The sequence below is a fragment of the Urtica dioica genome, chromosome 10 (genome assembly GCF_054948205.1).
Source record: "Urtica dioica subsp. dioica isolate 48M chromosome 10, U.dioica_male_clone48M_v1_H2, whole genome shotgun sequence".
Classification (NCBI taxonomy): Eukaryota; Viridiplantae; Streptophyta; class Magnoliopsida; order Rosales; family Urticaceae; genus Urtica; species Urtica dioica.
The window spans coordinates 22,208,659-22,224,279 of record NC_142765.1 but is presented as its reverse complement, the minus strand read 5'-3'; the positions used below and the strand labels follow the sequence as shown (position 1 = coordinate 22,224,279).

General features: G+C 35.8%; 2 protein-coding genes across 3 annotated transcripts; both read left to right on the top strand.

The window, feature by feature from the left end:
* Positions 1–286: 286 nt before the first annotated feature.
* LOC149384063 (alpha/beta hydrolase family protein) lies at positions 287–4,644 on the top strand. The gene is made up of 10 exons (XM_089629547.1): positions 287–605; positions 707–787; positions 1,481–1,736; positions 1,846–2,057; positions 2,268–2,370; positions 3,026–3,126; positions 3,199–3,373; positions 3,941–4,111; positions 4,210–4,310; positions 4,429–4,644. The coding sequence occupies exons 1-10, from the start codon at positions 372–374 to the stop codon at positions 4,483–4,485; spliced, it is 1,491 nt and encodes a 496-aa protein (XP_089485673.1). The 5' UTR covers positions 287–371; the 3' UTR covers positions 4,486–4,644.
* A 3,338-nt stretch (positions 4,645–7,982) lies between these two features.
* LOC149384062 (protein SRC2 homolog) lies at positions 7,983–9,904 on the top strand. Of its 2 annotated transcripts, none has more exons than XM_089628058.1 (2): positions 7,983–8,808; positions 8,994–9,904. In XM_089628058.1, the coding sequence occupies exons 1-2, from the start codon at positions 8,168–8,170 to the stop codon at positions 9,022–9,024; spliced, it is 672 nt and encodes a 223-aa protein (XP_089484184.1). In that variant the 5' UTR covers positions 7,983–8,167; the 3' UTR covers positions 9,025–9,904. The 2 variants fall into 2 exon arrangements, with proteins under 2 accessions (XP_089484184.1, XP_089484185.1); XM_089628059.1 differs by having other exon boundaries at positions 7,984–8,808; positions 8,989–9,904.
* The last annotated feature ends 5,717 nt before the right edge of the window (positions 9,905–15,621 follow it).

Genomic DNA, 15,621 nt, shown 5'->3' with positions numbered 1-15,621 from the left:
GACCTGGTATTTTTTTCTAGTGTCGTAATGCATTGTCATACTCAAAAGACCCACAAAATTGGAGTTCATTTTTTTCATTCCTACGCAAAACGACCGCCACAATATAACAGATTTTTATTTGATTTAAAAAATAAAAAATAAAAAAATAAAAAGCATAACAGATTTCTTAACTGTCACCAACTCTCCCAAAATGGATATAGTAACCACGTAAACATCAATTCAACTGCATTTATTCATTCCAACGACATTTGTCCATCGTCACCGCCACAAAACATAAGCCTTTACGTTTCAAATTACACATCGCAGACACGCTCTTGCTTATTATAAATAATAACTCAAATGACAAAATTCTCTCAGAAAATAAAATTAAAATGTCGTTCGGAATCGGAGCTGTTCAGTCAGGTGGTCGAGGCTCGACAATCGCATTTCCGTCCCGGAGCGATCCGAGACCGAAGAGACGTCCGATCCGGAGCCTGAGAGTTCGAGCGAAAGCCTCGATCGGCGACTCGCGATTCTCCGTTTGTACGGCCGACGAACTTCACTTCGTCTCTGTCCCTAACTCCGACTGGAGTCTCGCTCTCTGGCGATACCTTCCTTCGCCTCAGGTCTCCCTCTCAAATCCTCTCTCTCTCTCTCTCTCTCTCTCTCTCTCTCTCTCTCTCTCTCTGTATGACAGTCTATGAATGTGCGTGTTTGTTTTGTCCAGGTGAAGAAGCAGAGGAATCACCCGCTGTTGCTTTTGTCTGGGATCGCCACGAACGCCATTGGTTACGATCTCTCTCCCGAGGTGCTTTAATTTTACGATTTTTTAATCATACCGTACATATCTGTGTGCTTATATGCATTAGTTATTTTTGCGATACAAGTCAAGCACATATGTAGCTAAATAAAAAAAAAAGGATTAAAAAAAGAAGAAGAAAAATTTATAAGAGTTTATAAAATAGACAAAAGGTGTGTATAAAACAATTATATATACGGCGTAAGCTTCTATTTGGATTAAGTATTGATTTTCTTATTTAATTTGTAAGATGTGTTTGTGTTTATTCTTTTGATGATGATTAGAGACGTACTAGGCATAAGGTACGAGACCAATAAGGTTACAGCTGAAAGTCTCACTGTTATGTCTTGATTAAAGTATAAGACTAATCTTGTAACTACTTATTGAGCTAAGCCAATTAAACAGCAAAACCCACAGAGATATAGTGCCATTATATTTTTCTCAGCTCCTAATATTTGGTAAACCTGTCATCACTTATGAAAATTAAAAACGATTCAAAATCCTTACCACAGATATTTGAAGGCTGATTCAAATTTATTTTCTGATTTGAAAGTGTCAATCAACAAGTTAATTTGGAATTGATTGAAAACTGACTTGATGTTTAGCAAAATATGGTTTAGTTCTGTGATTTATGCGTTTGACACTACAGATAATAACTGTTTCCGTCTTTTTTATGCCGATTGGAAACACGTTTGGAAACAGTGCTCATTTGCCCGTTACATGTCCGGCAAAGGATTCGATACGTGGATCTTAGAGCTCCGAGGTTCTGGGTTGAGCACATTTGGACTGGGCTTGCAAAAAGTTCAAAAAAAGCCTCGCGACTCTGTGTCTGAAAATGGAAGACCAGTTGGCTTTTATAAAGTTCCTCCTATGGAGATGAACAGATTGCAATCCATGACGAAGTCGAGAGAAGATTTTACGCCTTTGTCCGGAACTCTATCAAGTTTCTTAAGTGAAGGTTTTTCAATGAAAGCATATGTTAAATTTCTTCATATTTGAATCAATGAACGAAGGGTAGTTTAACGGTTTTAACCATTCAAGGGTCCAAATTGTTGGTGTGTTATCAGGACTGGATTCTGACAATGGCGTGGAGATTTCAGATAGAAAGCAATGGCTTCTTAATATGCCCAAAGAAACTAAAAGTTTGATTCCTTCAAATATCTTCGGTCTGCAAGAGAATATTTTGGCCACGGTAGAGGAATTCCGGCGGTCGTCTGAATTTATTTTTAAGTATGACTGGGATTTCGATAACTTTTTAGAAGAAGATTTGCCTGCCGCGGTAAGGTGACATTACGCAAATAAATTTTACTACTCATACGTATGTGTTTTCTAAGGTTTCTTTTTAATTTGTATATTTTTTCGGTTAAAGCTAATGATTTCATGTGTAAATGAGCATTTGGTTTTGGTAGGAAAATCTCATGCTCATTATTGTGTATGATTAGGACTCCCTTAAGTGAGTATTGATAACTAAAGTTTAGTGAATTCATAGATGGAATACATAAGAAGTGAGTGCGAACCCGAGGACGGAAAGTTACACGCGATTGGTCATTCGATGGGAGGTATCTTGCTATATTCACGCCTCTCACAATTCTGTAAGTTTTCAAGCTAACACTCTTCCACCTAATTTTTTAAAATATATTCTGGTTAGTGTCTTAGTGGTGCTTCCGTTGAAATCTTTCCGTCAAATAATTTTGCGTTCAGTTGAATTCTCTTTATTCGTCTTGTATAAATTTTCAACCAGACTTGGTTTTAATACTTCCAGCCGAAAATATTGGCTAATGAAAGACAAAAATACGTAGTACAAATGTGTTTTGTTTGTCAAATTTCTAACCAGACTGAGATACTTAAACATTGGCTAAACGTCTTATACTGTCGGCTTATTAAAAAAAAATATCAGGAGTTATATTTACAAGTGTCAACTCTTGTAACCATAAAGAACCTTCACTACTTGTTCATAAATCTCAAAATGTAAGGACAAGACTCATGAAATGAGATATATTCTTTAACTACTTGTTGCACCATTCTTAACTACTTCTGCCAGGATTTTATTTTTCTTACTTGACCATCTTCCATAAAGTTATTGTGAGTTAGATTTTAGAAAATAAATCGTATGTGGCCACAGTTCCATTATTATATATGATTAAAGTTACCATATGCCATTATTTTGTTACAATGTATTAATATATATATATATATATATATATATATATATATATATATCTTTTTTCTTTGTATCATGTTAATCAGGTTCCAAAGGGATAGATTCCGGCTTGGCATCGATCACTGCTTTGGCCTCGTCCCTGGACTACTCGACCTCAAGATCATCGCTAAAGTTACTTTTACCCATGGTACGTAAAAAGATTGACGTGTACACTTCTACAAGTCATTGATACTTTTCTTTTTCTATTTTGTGAGAGCAGGCAGATCCTGTACGGGCTCTAAATGTACCGGCGATTCCAATCGGGGCGATGCTCGCTGCTATTCATCCATTTGTCTCTTATCCTCCGTATCTTTTGTCTTGGCTTAAAGGTCAAGTTTCTGCTCACGAGATGATGTCAACGGAGTTGTACGAAAAGCTTCTTCTTAACAACTTCTGTAAGTAAACGAAAAATTTAGTACACTTTATTCTCGAATTAGAGCATTTAATATGTTTTAACTGAGAACATGCACACAAGTTTGATTTCTTCATGATTCCTTTCAAGATCTAATACTGGTTGAACTATCGCAATCGACTATCCTCTGTAGATGGACTCATGGACGAATAAATGAAACAATCGAAATAGGAAAGCCCAGTTTTATTCAATTGATGGCAATCAATCTAAGTAAATAAACAAATGAGTAAGCCTATACTTTTTTTAATCTGTTCATAGGATTCCACTCGAAGTTCTCCATGGCGATGGCAAAAGACGTGGTTTTAAAGATGAATTTATGATTATAATGATTTAATATTAGAACCCTCTCAAGATATAAGTTCCCTTTTTTTTTGTGCTGACTTTATTGTCAAATCTCCCTCACTTTCATGATCTCTCTACGCAACCCTCGCTATTGTCAAATCTAGAGTCAACTCTGTTACTTAATTTATATATTGAGCAATTTTGTTTTTGCAATATGTAGCAGCAAATCGAGTCTTTTACAGTATCAATATATGATTATACTATGCAGGTACTGTACCGGCTAAACTTCTGTTGCAGCTATCGTCGGCTTTCTACAAGGGCGGTTTGCGAAACAGAGATGGTAGTTTCGTTTACAAGGATCATCTTCACAAAACCAATGTCCCGGTGCTAGCCATTGGCGGAGATCAAGACCGAATTTGTCCCCCAGAAGCGGTTTATGGTGAGAATATGATTAACTCTTCTATTTCTAATATGTATTCCTTATTATCGAAAACTTTGTAATCTTCGGTTCAATTTCCATGGTAATAAAATAAATAGAAACAGTGAAGCACATTCCCGAGAATATGGTTACTCTCAAAATTCTGGGAGAACCCAGTGGACCTCATTACGCGCATTACGACGTTGTAGGAAGCCATCTCGTACGTAAAAGAAACCTCTTTATTTATTTTTTATGATTATAACATATTACCTCGAACTGGTCTGTTTTTTATTTATTTACTTTAATGGTATTGAGTGTCAGTTTTTGGTCCCTTGCAGGCTTCGGAACAAGTTTATCCTCGTATAGTTAAATTCCTTAGTCGTCACGACTCATGAAATATGACTTTCTAGTACCAATTAGTTAGCTGTGCAAGAATACTGGACCTTGATTGAAGGTTTGGTATCTTGATTAATTTGGTATGTTTTAACTTCCAATATTATACAAGTGCACATAATTGTAAAGAGAGCAAAAACGGTGACTACAGAAGAAGAAAATATATATATATATATATATATATATATATATATATATATATATAGTTTCTTAGAAAGTTTAGAGTAAGTTCTTGTTATTATTGCAGATTTATGCAATTCTTGTAGCTTGTAACATCTTCTTGTGTTACAATACAAAAACCGTTGATGATAGTTGTTCTTGTGCCTATTTTTTTAATGCTTAAAAATAATAGGGAAATTTCATATTCTAGGTGCGAAATTAAGTATAGTTTAATTTCTAAAGGAGATTTATCATAAATTGGAAAATGTGTCTTTTGATCAAAATGTCACTCCCGTAGTTGATCGCAGTAAACCGCACTTGAGTCGGTCAATGACGGTCAACAGCACTGCGGTCAACCGAAGGAAATAGCATTTTTGATAAATTCTCTGTGTACTAGTGATAGGTCAATTCTCCATTGTCGTCGGGGCTCCGCCACTTAAGAAAACAAAGAAAAGTAAACTATCTGTCTGCATCGGGTGTATGCTCATTCGACAGAGAGAGAGAGAGTACCCAAACATGTGGCCAAATGGGCTTATATTGATTTTCAGGCTTAATTCTCAACTTGATAAGTTGGATGTATTTAGAAGTGGTAACGGCTCCGGTTGGGTCCACTTATTTCGTTATCCGGGTCCGGTTAAAAAATAAACTCGTTTATCTAGTTTTTGAAACGGGCTGGATAACGAGTATACCCGACGAGTAAACGGGTAGAAAAGTGTCGGACCCATTATTTTTTTACCTGCTAATTGTTTTCTGGTTACCAGGTCTGGATCGAGTAGCCCCGATTACCTGTTTGTAAAAAAAAAATGAAACAACCAACAATTTTAATATCATTCAAACATAAATAAAGGGAAAATAACACATTTATACCCTGTGTTTTAGTGAAATATCGAGTTTAACCCTCGGTTTTCAAAAATGTCGAGTTCATACCCTCTGTTTTACTAAAATGACGAAATTATACATTCTGTTTAACTAAAATGACAAATTATACCCTGAAATAGACAACAGTGTCACGAATATTCTTTTTATTGACTTTTCGTTGACGTTGACTATAATATTTATATATAAACACCAATTATCTTTAGTCATTCGCGCCATATATGTAATTTATTTAAAAACTAAAAAAATAAACAACAGTCTCTTAATCGTGAAGAACACAGAAAGAGGTAAATGGGTAAACATCGATAGTTGATAGTCATCAAAATCGCATATTCGAACAGAGAATCAAGGATTTAGAATTACAATTCGAACACGGAATGAAGTTATCTCTTAGAAGGTATGAGTTTTATTATTTAATTTCAATTTAAGGCTATTTTTATTTCAAAATTGAGAATTTGGAAGTTAGGGTACTGATTTAGATTTGATTCGGTTTTTCTTATATAAGAGTTAATATCAATGAAAGGGATATTTGTGACGCTGTTATTCATTTCAGGGTATAATTTTGTTATTTTAGTTAACCAGATGGTATAATTTCGTCATTTTAGTTAAACAGGGGGTATGAACTCGACATTTTTGAAAATAGAGGGTTAAACTCGACATTTCACTAAAACACAGGGTATTTGTGTGTTATTTTCCCCATAAATAAATATCAAACATCATAATACGATTAAAAAAATTGAAATTAAAAGTTTATGATATTTTTTGTTTAAATTAATTTTTCTAAGTATAAAAAATAATAAAAACAACACTATCAATATTATAATGTTAGTCAAGTGGTAACAGACGCTTGTAACAATTTAAAGGTCCCGTGATCGAATCCTCTTAACGAGTGTAGATAGATAAGAGCGGGTATTATCCGACCCGTTTAAACCGGTTAAGGGGCAGAATAACGGTTAATGGATAAAATTGTCATCTTAGATGTGCTAATGAAAACATCACCTTCTAACACCCACTTTTAATATAACATAATAATAATAAAAACAAAGAAAAACCTGCTACGTTACCTTGTAATGTTGACCGCATGAAAAATGGTAATGTTGACCGCATGTGTGGAGACTCAGTGGGATCTATGTTCTTTTTACTTTTTTTTTTTTTTTTTTTTTTTTGTGAGTATCTTATTAGTTCGGTACTAATTAAATATGGTAAAACAATACGCATATACTTTGTGTTTATGTAAAAGGTCAAGTTTAATTTTTAGTTTAAAAAAATATCGAATTTTTACTATCTGTTTAAATAACGAAATTATATCGTAAAATGAATAATTGTGCCACAAATTTGATTGACTTTTCATTAATATTGACTATAATATTTATATGTGAACCCAATTTTACTTTTATTCATTCGCGCATCATAACTCTATACGCAATTTATTGTGAAAAAAAAAAATCTCTGAAATCTGAAATATTGTTGAGAACTCAGATAGAAAAAATGATAAAAATCGACGTTCGAAAATCATCAAAATCATTGATTCGAACGTGAAATCCAGGAATCAAAGTTGCAATTTGAAAGTTATGACTTTTATTAATTTATTTTGATTTAGTTCGATTTCCAAATTGAGGATTGAAAGCTGTTTTGTTATTTTAAAAATAAATTACATCTGGGATTATAAGGTGCGAACTAATAAGGATAAAATATGATTTATATATAAATATTAGAGTTAACATTATTGAAAAATCTATAAAAAAAATAAAAATAAAAAGATTTGTGGTATATTTATTTATTTTATGATATAGTTTCTTCATTTTAATTCAACGGATATTACAAATTCGATATTTCACGTAAGCACTTACTTGGTGTACATATATATACAGTCATTTTTCCTTGAATATTTCAAGTGAGGTGATGTATATATACTTTTATCAACCTTTTTACTTTTTTGCGAGTATCCTATTTTTTTTCCGCTACTATTTAAGTATTTTAAGTTAGGTGGTGTATATTTATTTTTCAACCCATGTTAAATTTTCCTTACATGACTTCATCACTGAGAGAACACAACCTGGTTGGCCTTCCAAGAACCTCCACGTGAGCTATGTGGCACACAAATGAAAACGAAAACACTAGGGGGCCGTTTGGTTTAGTTTTCTAAACTCGTTTTCTGTTTTTAAATTCTGTTTTCTGATTCTAATTTTTAAATTTAAAAAACAGATTTAGAATTACGTTTCAGAATATTTTAAATGTTGTTTGGTTATGTTTTCCATTCAATTGTATAGAGATAAAATAGAAAACAATTTTTCATTGTTTTCTGTTTTCTAAACAAATTTAAAAGAAAACAGAAACATGATTCTAAATCTGTTTTCTGAATTTATAACCAAACAGTTTTTCTAAAACTGTTTTCTAGAATTTAGAATCAGAAAACAGAAAACAGGAATGAAAAACTTAACCAAACGGGCCCTAGGTATAAATTAAATATTCAACGCGCAACAAAAAGAAGAAAAAAAGAGAGAAAATATAATCTTAAATTTACATCAGCATCATTTGACTCCATTTCAAACAAATACTTAATCAGTATTCAATTCATTTAAAATCAAATAAATAACATATCGATTTCTTCCCAGAGCTCAAACGCGGAGTTAGTTCAATTCCGTTTCCATGGCGGCAAAGTCTGAAGACGATAGGAGCGCGATAGTGATCAAGCTCGTCTCCGCCGAGGACGTCAGAGCCTTCAACTTCTTCCAGAAGCTCTCTCTCTTCGCCGTCGCCTCCATAATCTCCGACTCCGACGACAAGATCTGCGACGACCAGCAGCGACAGAGGACTCCGACGGACCGCGCCAACGACGGCTTCCCGGAGTGGAACCACGAGGTCCGATTCGTCCTCTCCGACTCCGAATCGGACTCCGATGACTTCATCAACGTGGATCTCCGGCACGAGGGAGGGATCTTCGGGATCGGAGACCGTACGGTCGGAGAAGTGCGGATTCCGGTGAAGGACCTGACGGACGAGGCGTCGTACGGCGGCGTTCTCCGGATGGTGCGGTACCAGGTGAAAAGCTCCGACGGAAAAGCGAACGGCGTTCTGAACATGTCGTACAGGTACTACTCCGGATCGCGCAAGGTCTCATATCCCGTGGTTGAAGAAGTACCGAATCTGGATCTGATAGACTCGACTCTCTCTTGCTACTCGTCGCGCCTCAGGGAGAGTGGTCTCTGGGCTTGCTGTCCTCCCCAAACGTCGTCGTTTCGACCTCCTACCATGGGATACGAATACGACAGAGAGTTTCTCTATCCCCGGTAACGAATGAATGTGTGGAAAATGTTTTTGCATAGAATAAGTTGGTCTCCGTCTCTTTGTGTATAGAGACGATTGATATTGTAAAGATTGGGTTCTGGTTTTTTTCAGGTGTGATTAGTTAAATATTCGTTTTGATTCCCTTGCAATAATTGTGCTCTGTTTTGGTTTCATGGTTGTAGTACAGATTGAGAAAAACCGGAAAGGAAAGTGCTTGATGTTCATTTTGTGGCTAAAAAAAAAAAAAAAACACTCACGTACAACTCTACTCTTGTTAAATATTTTGCTGGTAACGAGCGCAAACTCCAACAGAGAAGATTATGTCGGGATGGCTGGCAGTAAGGTAAAGCAAGCTTCCGATAACACTCATGTACAGACTTCGATCAATAGCAACTCGCTTCTCATTCTTAGAGAGCTTGAGATGAGTAGCAACCGGGTTACACTTATGAGATGCACCTTCAAGGCCAAACTTCTTTATGATGTGTTTAGCGTATTTGCTTTAAGAGATAAAGATCCCATCCTCCGTTTACTTGATTTGGAAACCAAGGAAGTAAGTTCATTTCAAACTCAGCTTGTATCTGTTGGACAAAATGTTCCACCATCTTGGAAGACATCCCCAAAAAAATTATGTCGTCAACATATATATGAGCGACCATGAGATTTCCTCTTTCCTTTTTCACAAATAGAGTCTTGTCGATTCCTCTACGAGCATAGTCATTCTGAACAAAACATTCAGTAAGTCTCTCTTACCAAGCACAAGGGGCTTGCTTGAGACCATAGAGAGCCTTTATGAGCTTACACACATATTTAAGAAAGTTTGGATCAACAAATCCCTTTAGGCTGTTCAACACACTTCTTCGTTCAAGAACCCATTGAGAAATGCCCTTTTTCAGATACATCTTATACAATTTGAAGTGTTGATGACACAAAATGCCAAGCAATAGTCTGATGGCTTCTAGACGCGCAACGAGAGCAAATGTTTCATCAAATCTACTCCTTCCACCTGAGTGTATTCTTGTGCATCAAGTCTTGCTTTATTGCAAATAACACGTCCATGTTCCTCGGATTTATTCTTAAAGATTCACCTAGTTCTGATGATATTAACATATTCAAGTCTTGGGACAAGTTCTCACGCTACATTTCTCTCAAATTGCATTCATATACTACATTTAAAAGTCGATCAGAATAACACTTGCAATTATCTGTTTATTGCTAAATAAACAATATATTATATTGATTCTTTGATTTCTACCATTTATAGTTTTTTTAGTGTGTTAATTTATCATAATTGAGATTGCTTAAAAGTTATTATCATAATATTAGGAATGAGGATCAAAAGCTAAATCAATATAATCATATATATATATTTTATAATGCAGGTTTTGCTAAATTGACAAGTAAAATCAATAATAACTATTTAGCCAAATTCAAACTTGATTTTAAAGAACTAGCCAACGTTTTATTTATTATAGTAAATTAGCCATTTACTATCATCAACCAAAATATAATGAAAATGCTAGAGACATTCATGTAAAATGGTATTTGACTAATGAGATCACGTTATAAAAAAATAGTTAGATTTTAAACGTGTCTAAAACACTGCCTAAATTGCAAATCCGACTTTACAAGCGACTTAGTCCGTGAAATTTTTCTAAAAAAATATCTGATTTTAATATTATTTTTTAACAAGGATGATAATATATATATATTTTGTAAATGAACATATATTAGTAAATCATAATGTTGAATTTTTTTTTATAGTTTTTAACAATTAAGAAAATCTAAGGCTAATTTAGCAATAAATAACTTCGTATAATTGTGACCGATTTGCAATATTCAAATAAGAGGGGATAGGGATTATATTTAAACTCCTGAATCATAACTCATCCACTTATTTTTCAGTACTCTTTTCCGTTTGGACATTGCATTTTGGTGATTGTCCTTGAGAAATTTCATTAATTGGGCTTAATAATCCATTAAATATCAAGATTAGACCATAATGTTTAAAAATATCTAAAAATGGATTTTTGACCCAAAATCGGACAAAAATACCCTTTTGAATAAATAGACTCATTTCACTTTCACTTTCTATCTTTTCAATCCCTATTTCGATCTTTCATGCTCGATTCCGACGAGATATAACTTAATTCAATGAGATACGAGGGAATCCGACGTGCTATGATAACATAAAATGACAAAATTTTACGTGAATTTGACTTTTTCCGCGTAAAATGTCCAAAAAAGTATGAATTTTATCGTATAGCATCGTACATTATCGTACGGTATCGTACGACATCGTACGTTATAATTATAATGTACATTATAATTTGTATGAATTTTATCGTACATTATAATTATAATTATAATGTATCGTATCTCATCGTACGGCATCGTACGAAATTGTACGACATCGTATGACATCGTACGTTATAATTATAATGTACATTATAAGTTGTATGAATTTTATCGTACATTATAATTATAATGTATCGTATCTTATCGTACGGCATCGTACGTTATAATTATAATGTACATTATAATGTGTATGAATTTTATCGTACATTATAATTATAATGTATTGTATCTCATCGTACGACATCGTACGTTATAATTATAATGTACATTATAATTTGAATGAACGTTATCGTACATTATAATTATAATGTATCATATCTCATTGTACGACATCATACGGCATCGTACGGGATCGATAATGTACGATGCTATACGATAAAATTCATATTTTTTGGACATTTTAAGCGGAAAAAGTCAAATTCACGTGAAATTTTGTCATTCTATGCTATCATAGCTCATCGGATTCCTTCATATCTCATTGAATTTAGTTATATATCGTCGGAATCGAGCGTGAAAGATCGAATGAAAGATTGAGAAGATATCTCAAGTGAAATGAGTGTATTTGTTCAAAAAGGGTATTTATGTCCGAAATTGAGACAAAAGTCCATTTTTAGATATTTTTAAAGTATGAGGTCTAATCCCGATATTTTGTTAACTTGTAGGTCTATAAAATGAAATTTCTCTTGTCCTTCTTTGTAAGAGTGGTTTTTCTGTTAATGACTGAAAAAAACATTGAAGTGGAGAATAGAGAACCATGTTCAAATAAAAAAGAAATACACAGTTAAATATATTTAATTATTTATCTTCACTTCCGTAAGAACATTTGCCACTACTTTATCTCGTCTATAAGATGAGAACTATTTTTTATTTACCTGGTAAAATCCTAAATGCAAATCTACTTACTTAACATAAAAGAGATTAGGCCTTTTAAGAAAGAAAAAAAGTTTTGTCATGTCTATAAAGCGACACGTGGCCATTTTTTATTTTCTTAATTTCCAATAAAAGCATATCTCTCCTCACATTTTTCATTTTTCTTCCCTATCAATGTCAGTGGATCCTACCACTCTTCATTCAATTCACTCTCAAAACACCATCGCAGAGTAAACGGAACCAAAGGAAAGGAAGAGTTGTTCTCTTCTCATTTGGTAGAGAATTCTCTACAGTAAGGGAAGAGAATTTCTCTTCCCTTTTGTAAGAGAATTCTCTTCCCTTTTGTAAGGAAATTCTCTTACAAAATGGAAGATAAATTCTCTTCTCTTGAAGGAGAATTCTCTTCTTCTAAAAAATAAATTAAATATATTTTTTATTTAAATTTAATATTTTTTAATGTTATTTTCTTTGTAGTGTTTTTAATTGAAGGGACTGAAATGCAAAGCCATTTACTTGTGTGTGTAACTGTTTCATGACTTATAAGTGTGTTGTTCTATTTACTTGTGTGTGTGTCTTGGTTGTGGTATTTGGATTGGAGGATGATGTGGTTGCACCTCCGTGGTCTCATCCTCATCGGCCTCCTCCTCCTCGTGGTTATGATGTTGACTTTCATAGTGTCAGTATACTTGGTAAGGATCTTGGGTTTCATCGTCATCCTCTTGTGGTATATAGGCTTGTTGGGAATTTTGGACTTGGAATTGGATTTGACTAGGTGGTTGACCATAAGGGGAATTTGGGTTAAACTTGGTCTCATATTGGGTTGTGTTGAATGATGAAGGTTGGTAAGAAGATGAAGGTAATAGAATCGGGACAAACTCGGTGTTTTCAAAATTAGGAATTTGGTTTAGTCCTAACCAATTTTGAGGAAATTGGATGGTCGGGGAATCATGGGATGGTGGAGGAATTGTGGGCGGTGTGTTTTGGGGTAGAGGAGGTGGATGGTGGGATCGGGACGAGTTAGACGATTTACGAGACATTAAAGTATATAATAATATTATTATTATATGATAAAATTTATAACTATATAATAAATCTTGTGGTGAAATGAATTTGAAAAGTTTTGAGAGAGATTTAGAAGAATGAGAGAGTTTGAGATGATTTATGGAAAAAGATGTGAGAAATAATGGTGTATTTATAGAGAAACAAAATGAAGGGGTTAAAAAACAATGTTTATTTTTTATTTTTTGGGGTCCAACGGTCAAAAAATGGAAACTTTTGTCCGCACCCACTTAACGAAATTATCAAACTCTTTTTGCTTCGCGTCCTTCAACGGCTTGAACTTGGGGATCGGCTTTTCCAAATACTTGGGCCTCGTCGGATCAGTGAATTCGGCCCAACGCGACGACTTCTGTCGCACTTGCCGATCTGGACGTGCCGGAGTAAGCTGTGCCTTCTGTCTTTTCCTTAGAGGAGTTGTGAGCGGGCGTAGCTTATCCGAAATGTCTTCTCTACGAGGACTCGACGAAGACGTCGACAACCTGGGAGAAGTCACCGGCCTGATCTCCGATCGCTTCGACGACTCGCGATGCGTTGAAGACGGCTTCTTCGACTTCTTCGATGACTCGCGATGCGTAGAAGACGGCTCTGACTTCTTCAATGACTCGCGATGCGTAGAAGACGGCTCTGCCTCGTGCGATGGAGACGCCGGCTTTTGACTAGCCGCCGGAGGAGGAGGAGGAGGGGTCCGGTGTTTACGACCATCAGCTTGGGTCGTGGGAATATCACCCCCAGGCAAGCCTGTTACGTCCTCGAACAAAATGTTCAGCATCTTCCACATAGAAAGCTGAAAGTCAAAGTAATAAAATATGTCACAAAATTTAAACTTGTCACAAAAATTTAAACTTAACTCTAAAACGTTAAAATAAAATTTAAACTCAACTCTAAATTTTAAACTCAACTTTAAAACGTTAAATTATATTTAAACTTAACTTTAAAACGTTAAATTATATTTAAACTTAACTCTAAAACGTTAAATTAAATTTAAACTCAAATTTAAAACGTTAAATTAAATTTAAACTCAACTCTAAAACGTTAAATTGATTTAAATATAACTTGTCACAAAATCTAACCTGGTTAACACTCATGCGCTCAACTCTACGGCCGGTCGTGCTATGAGCACGTAAGACTATCCCTTGTGACTAAATCATTTGTTTTTGGGATGCTCGCAGTTGTTCTTGAGATGCTCGCAGTTGTTCTTGGGAAGCTCGCATTTCTTCCCACATTTCCCGTGTTATGACAAAGGGCTCGGGAATGTCGGCGCGAGAGGTCGGTGTGGGCCTCGATCTCATTGGGGGAGTGGTCGGTGTGGGCCTCGATCCCATTGCAGGAGTGTCTGACACGTGTTCTTCGTCGGAGTCTCCGACGATGACATCTTCTGCAACAGTCGCGACTCGATCTATTTCTTCTTCGATATCTCGCGGCTCTGTCGCATCTTCTCCCTCGACGTCTATGGGATACAGACATTTGCTCGTCTGTGTCTCGAGGAGAGTGAAAAATTCTTTCTCTGGTGCCCTTGGTCTCAGCATTTGAAGAACACCCACCTAAAATACATTAATAAACGTTACCAATATTCCAAAATAATGTAAAATACATTAATAAACGTTAAATAATAAAAAGTTACCGTTTTTTTATTCAGGACGGTCTCGATGTCTTTACCCATGATGATCACATTACTAGACCACGAGTGCATCCTGGGCACACGAATACCCTGGTTCGACCCGAACCTCATCCCGATTTTTGGGATAGCCTCGTACGCCCAGTAATGAAGGGTATGGAGATTACCCGTCAATGTGTACTTGGCCTCTTTCTGTGCCACGTCCGGCTTGTCCTTCAACTTCTTTTGCAGTGTCTCGTGATAACGCCGTAGGTTCACCGAGAGGCTGGAATACGTCTCTGCCCAACTCAAATTTCCCCGAGGCATCTTGAAGAAGAAGGGGAGGTCTTGAACGATGTATAGAAATTTCTGCCACCTTTCTTCGATGGCTTTGTTGGCCGGCTGCCCCAGAAGATACCCATAGACGAATACGAGCAGCCCGAGCTTGAACGCATCGTCAGGGCTTCGACATATGGTGAACGCGTTGATCAACGCGCATAACTTGCTTCCGGAAACGCCGTTCAAGTGATCCGTGATCAATCGATCGTTGTTTCGCTCGTCTTGTTCGGCTTTGGTCGGACCGTCTTCATAGCTCATCCCCGAGACGAGTGCGTACTCGAGGCGTCCAAATCGTACTCGTTTGCCTCGGATCCCAAAATGTATCTCCCCCCGTACCGTCGCCTCGATCTTCTTCTGAAGGAGAGTATGTACGAGCACCGGTGAGAAACCAAGCTCGCTCTCCGTAAAAAATTGCTCGAACGGAGTCCCGAGGATTCGTTCTTTTATCCCGAGCTCATCGAATCTACTCAGTACCAGCTTCAAGATCCCCGTCCCACCGTAGGTGATACGCCCCGGGAATGAGACGTTGTATATGTAGTTCAAATTGTCCTAAAAAAACAACAAAATTAGGTCAGAATCACAATTCATCGTATGGAAT

What these genes read in the sequence shown, in the direction of transcription:
- LOC149384063 (XM_089629547.1), top strand. Translation starts at nt 372, where the DNA reads ATGTCGTTCGGAATCGGAGCTGTTCAGTCAGGTGGTCGAGGCTCGACA. An exon ending in ATCAAGTTTCTTAAGTGAAG is followed by an intron (nt 1,737 to 1,845) that starts GTTTTTCAATGA and finishes GTGTGTTATCAG; the next exon opens with GACTGGATTCTGACAATGGC. An exon ending in ACGTTGTAGGAAGCCATCTC is followed by an intron (nt 4,311 to 4,428) that starts GTACGTAAAAGA and finishes GGTCCCTTGCAG; the next exon opens with GCTTCGGAACAAGTTTATCC.
- LOC149384062 (XM_089628058.1), top strand. Translation starts at nt 8,168, where the DNA reads ATGGCGGCAAAGTCTGAAGACGATAGGAGCGCGATAGTGATCAAGCTC. An exon ending in AGAGAGTTTCTCTATCCCCG is followed by an intron (nt 8,809 to 8,993) that starts GTAACGAATGAA and finishes GTTGTAGTACAG; the next exon opens with ATTGAGAAAAACCGGAAAGG.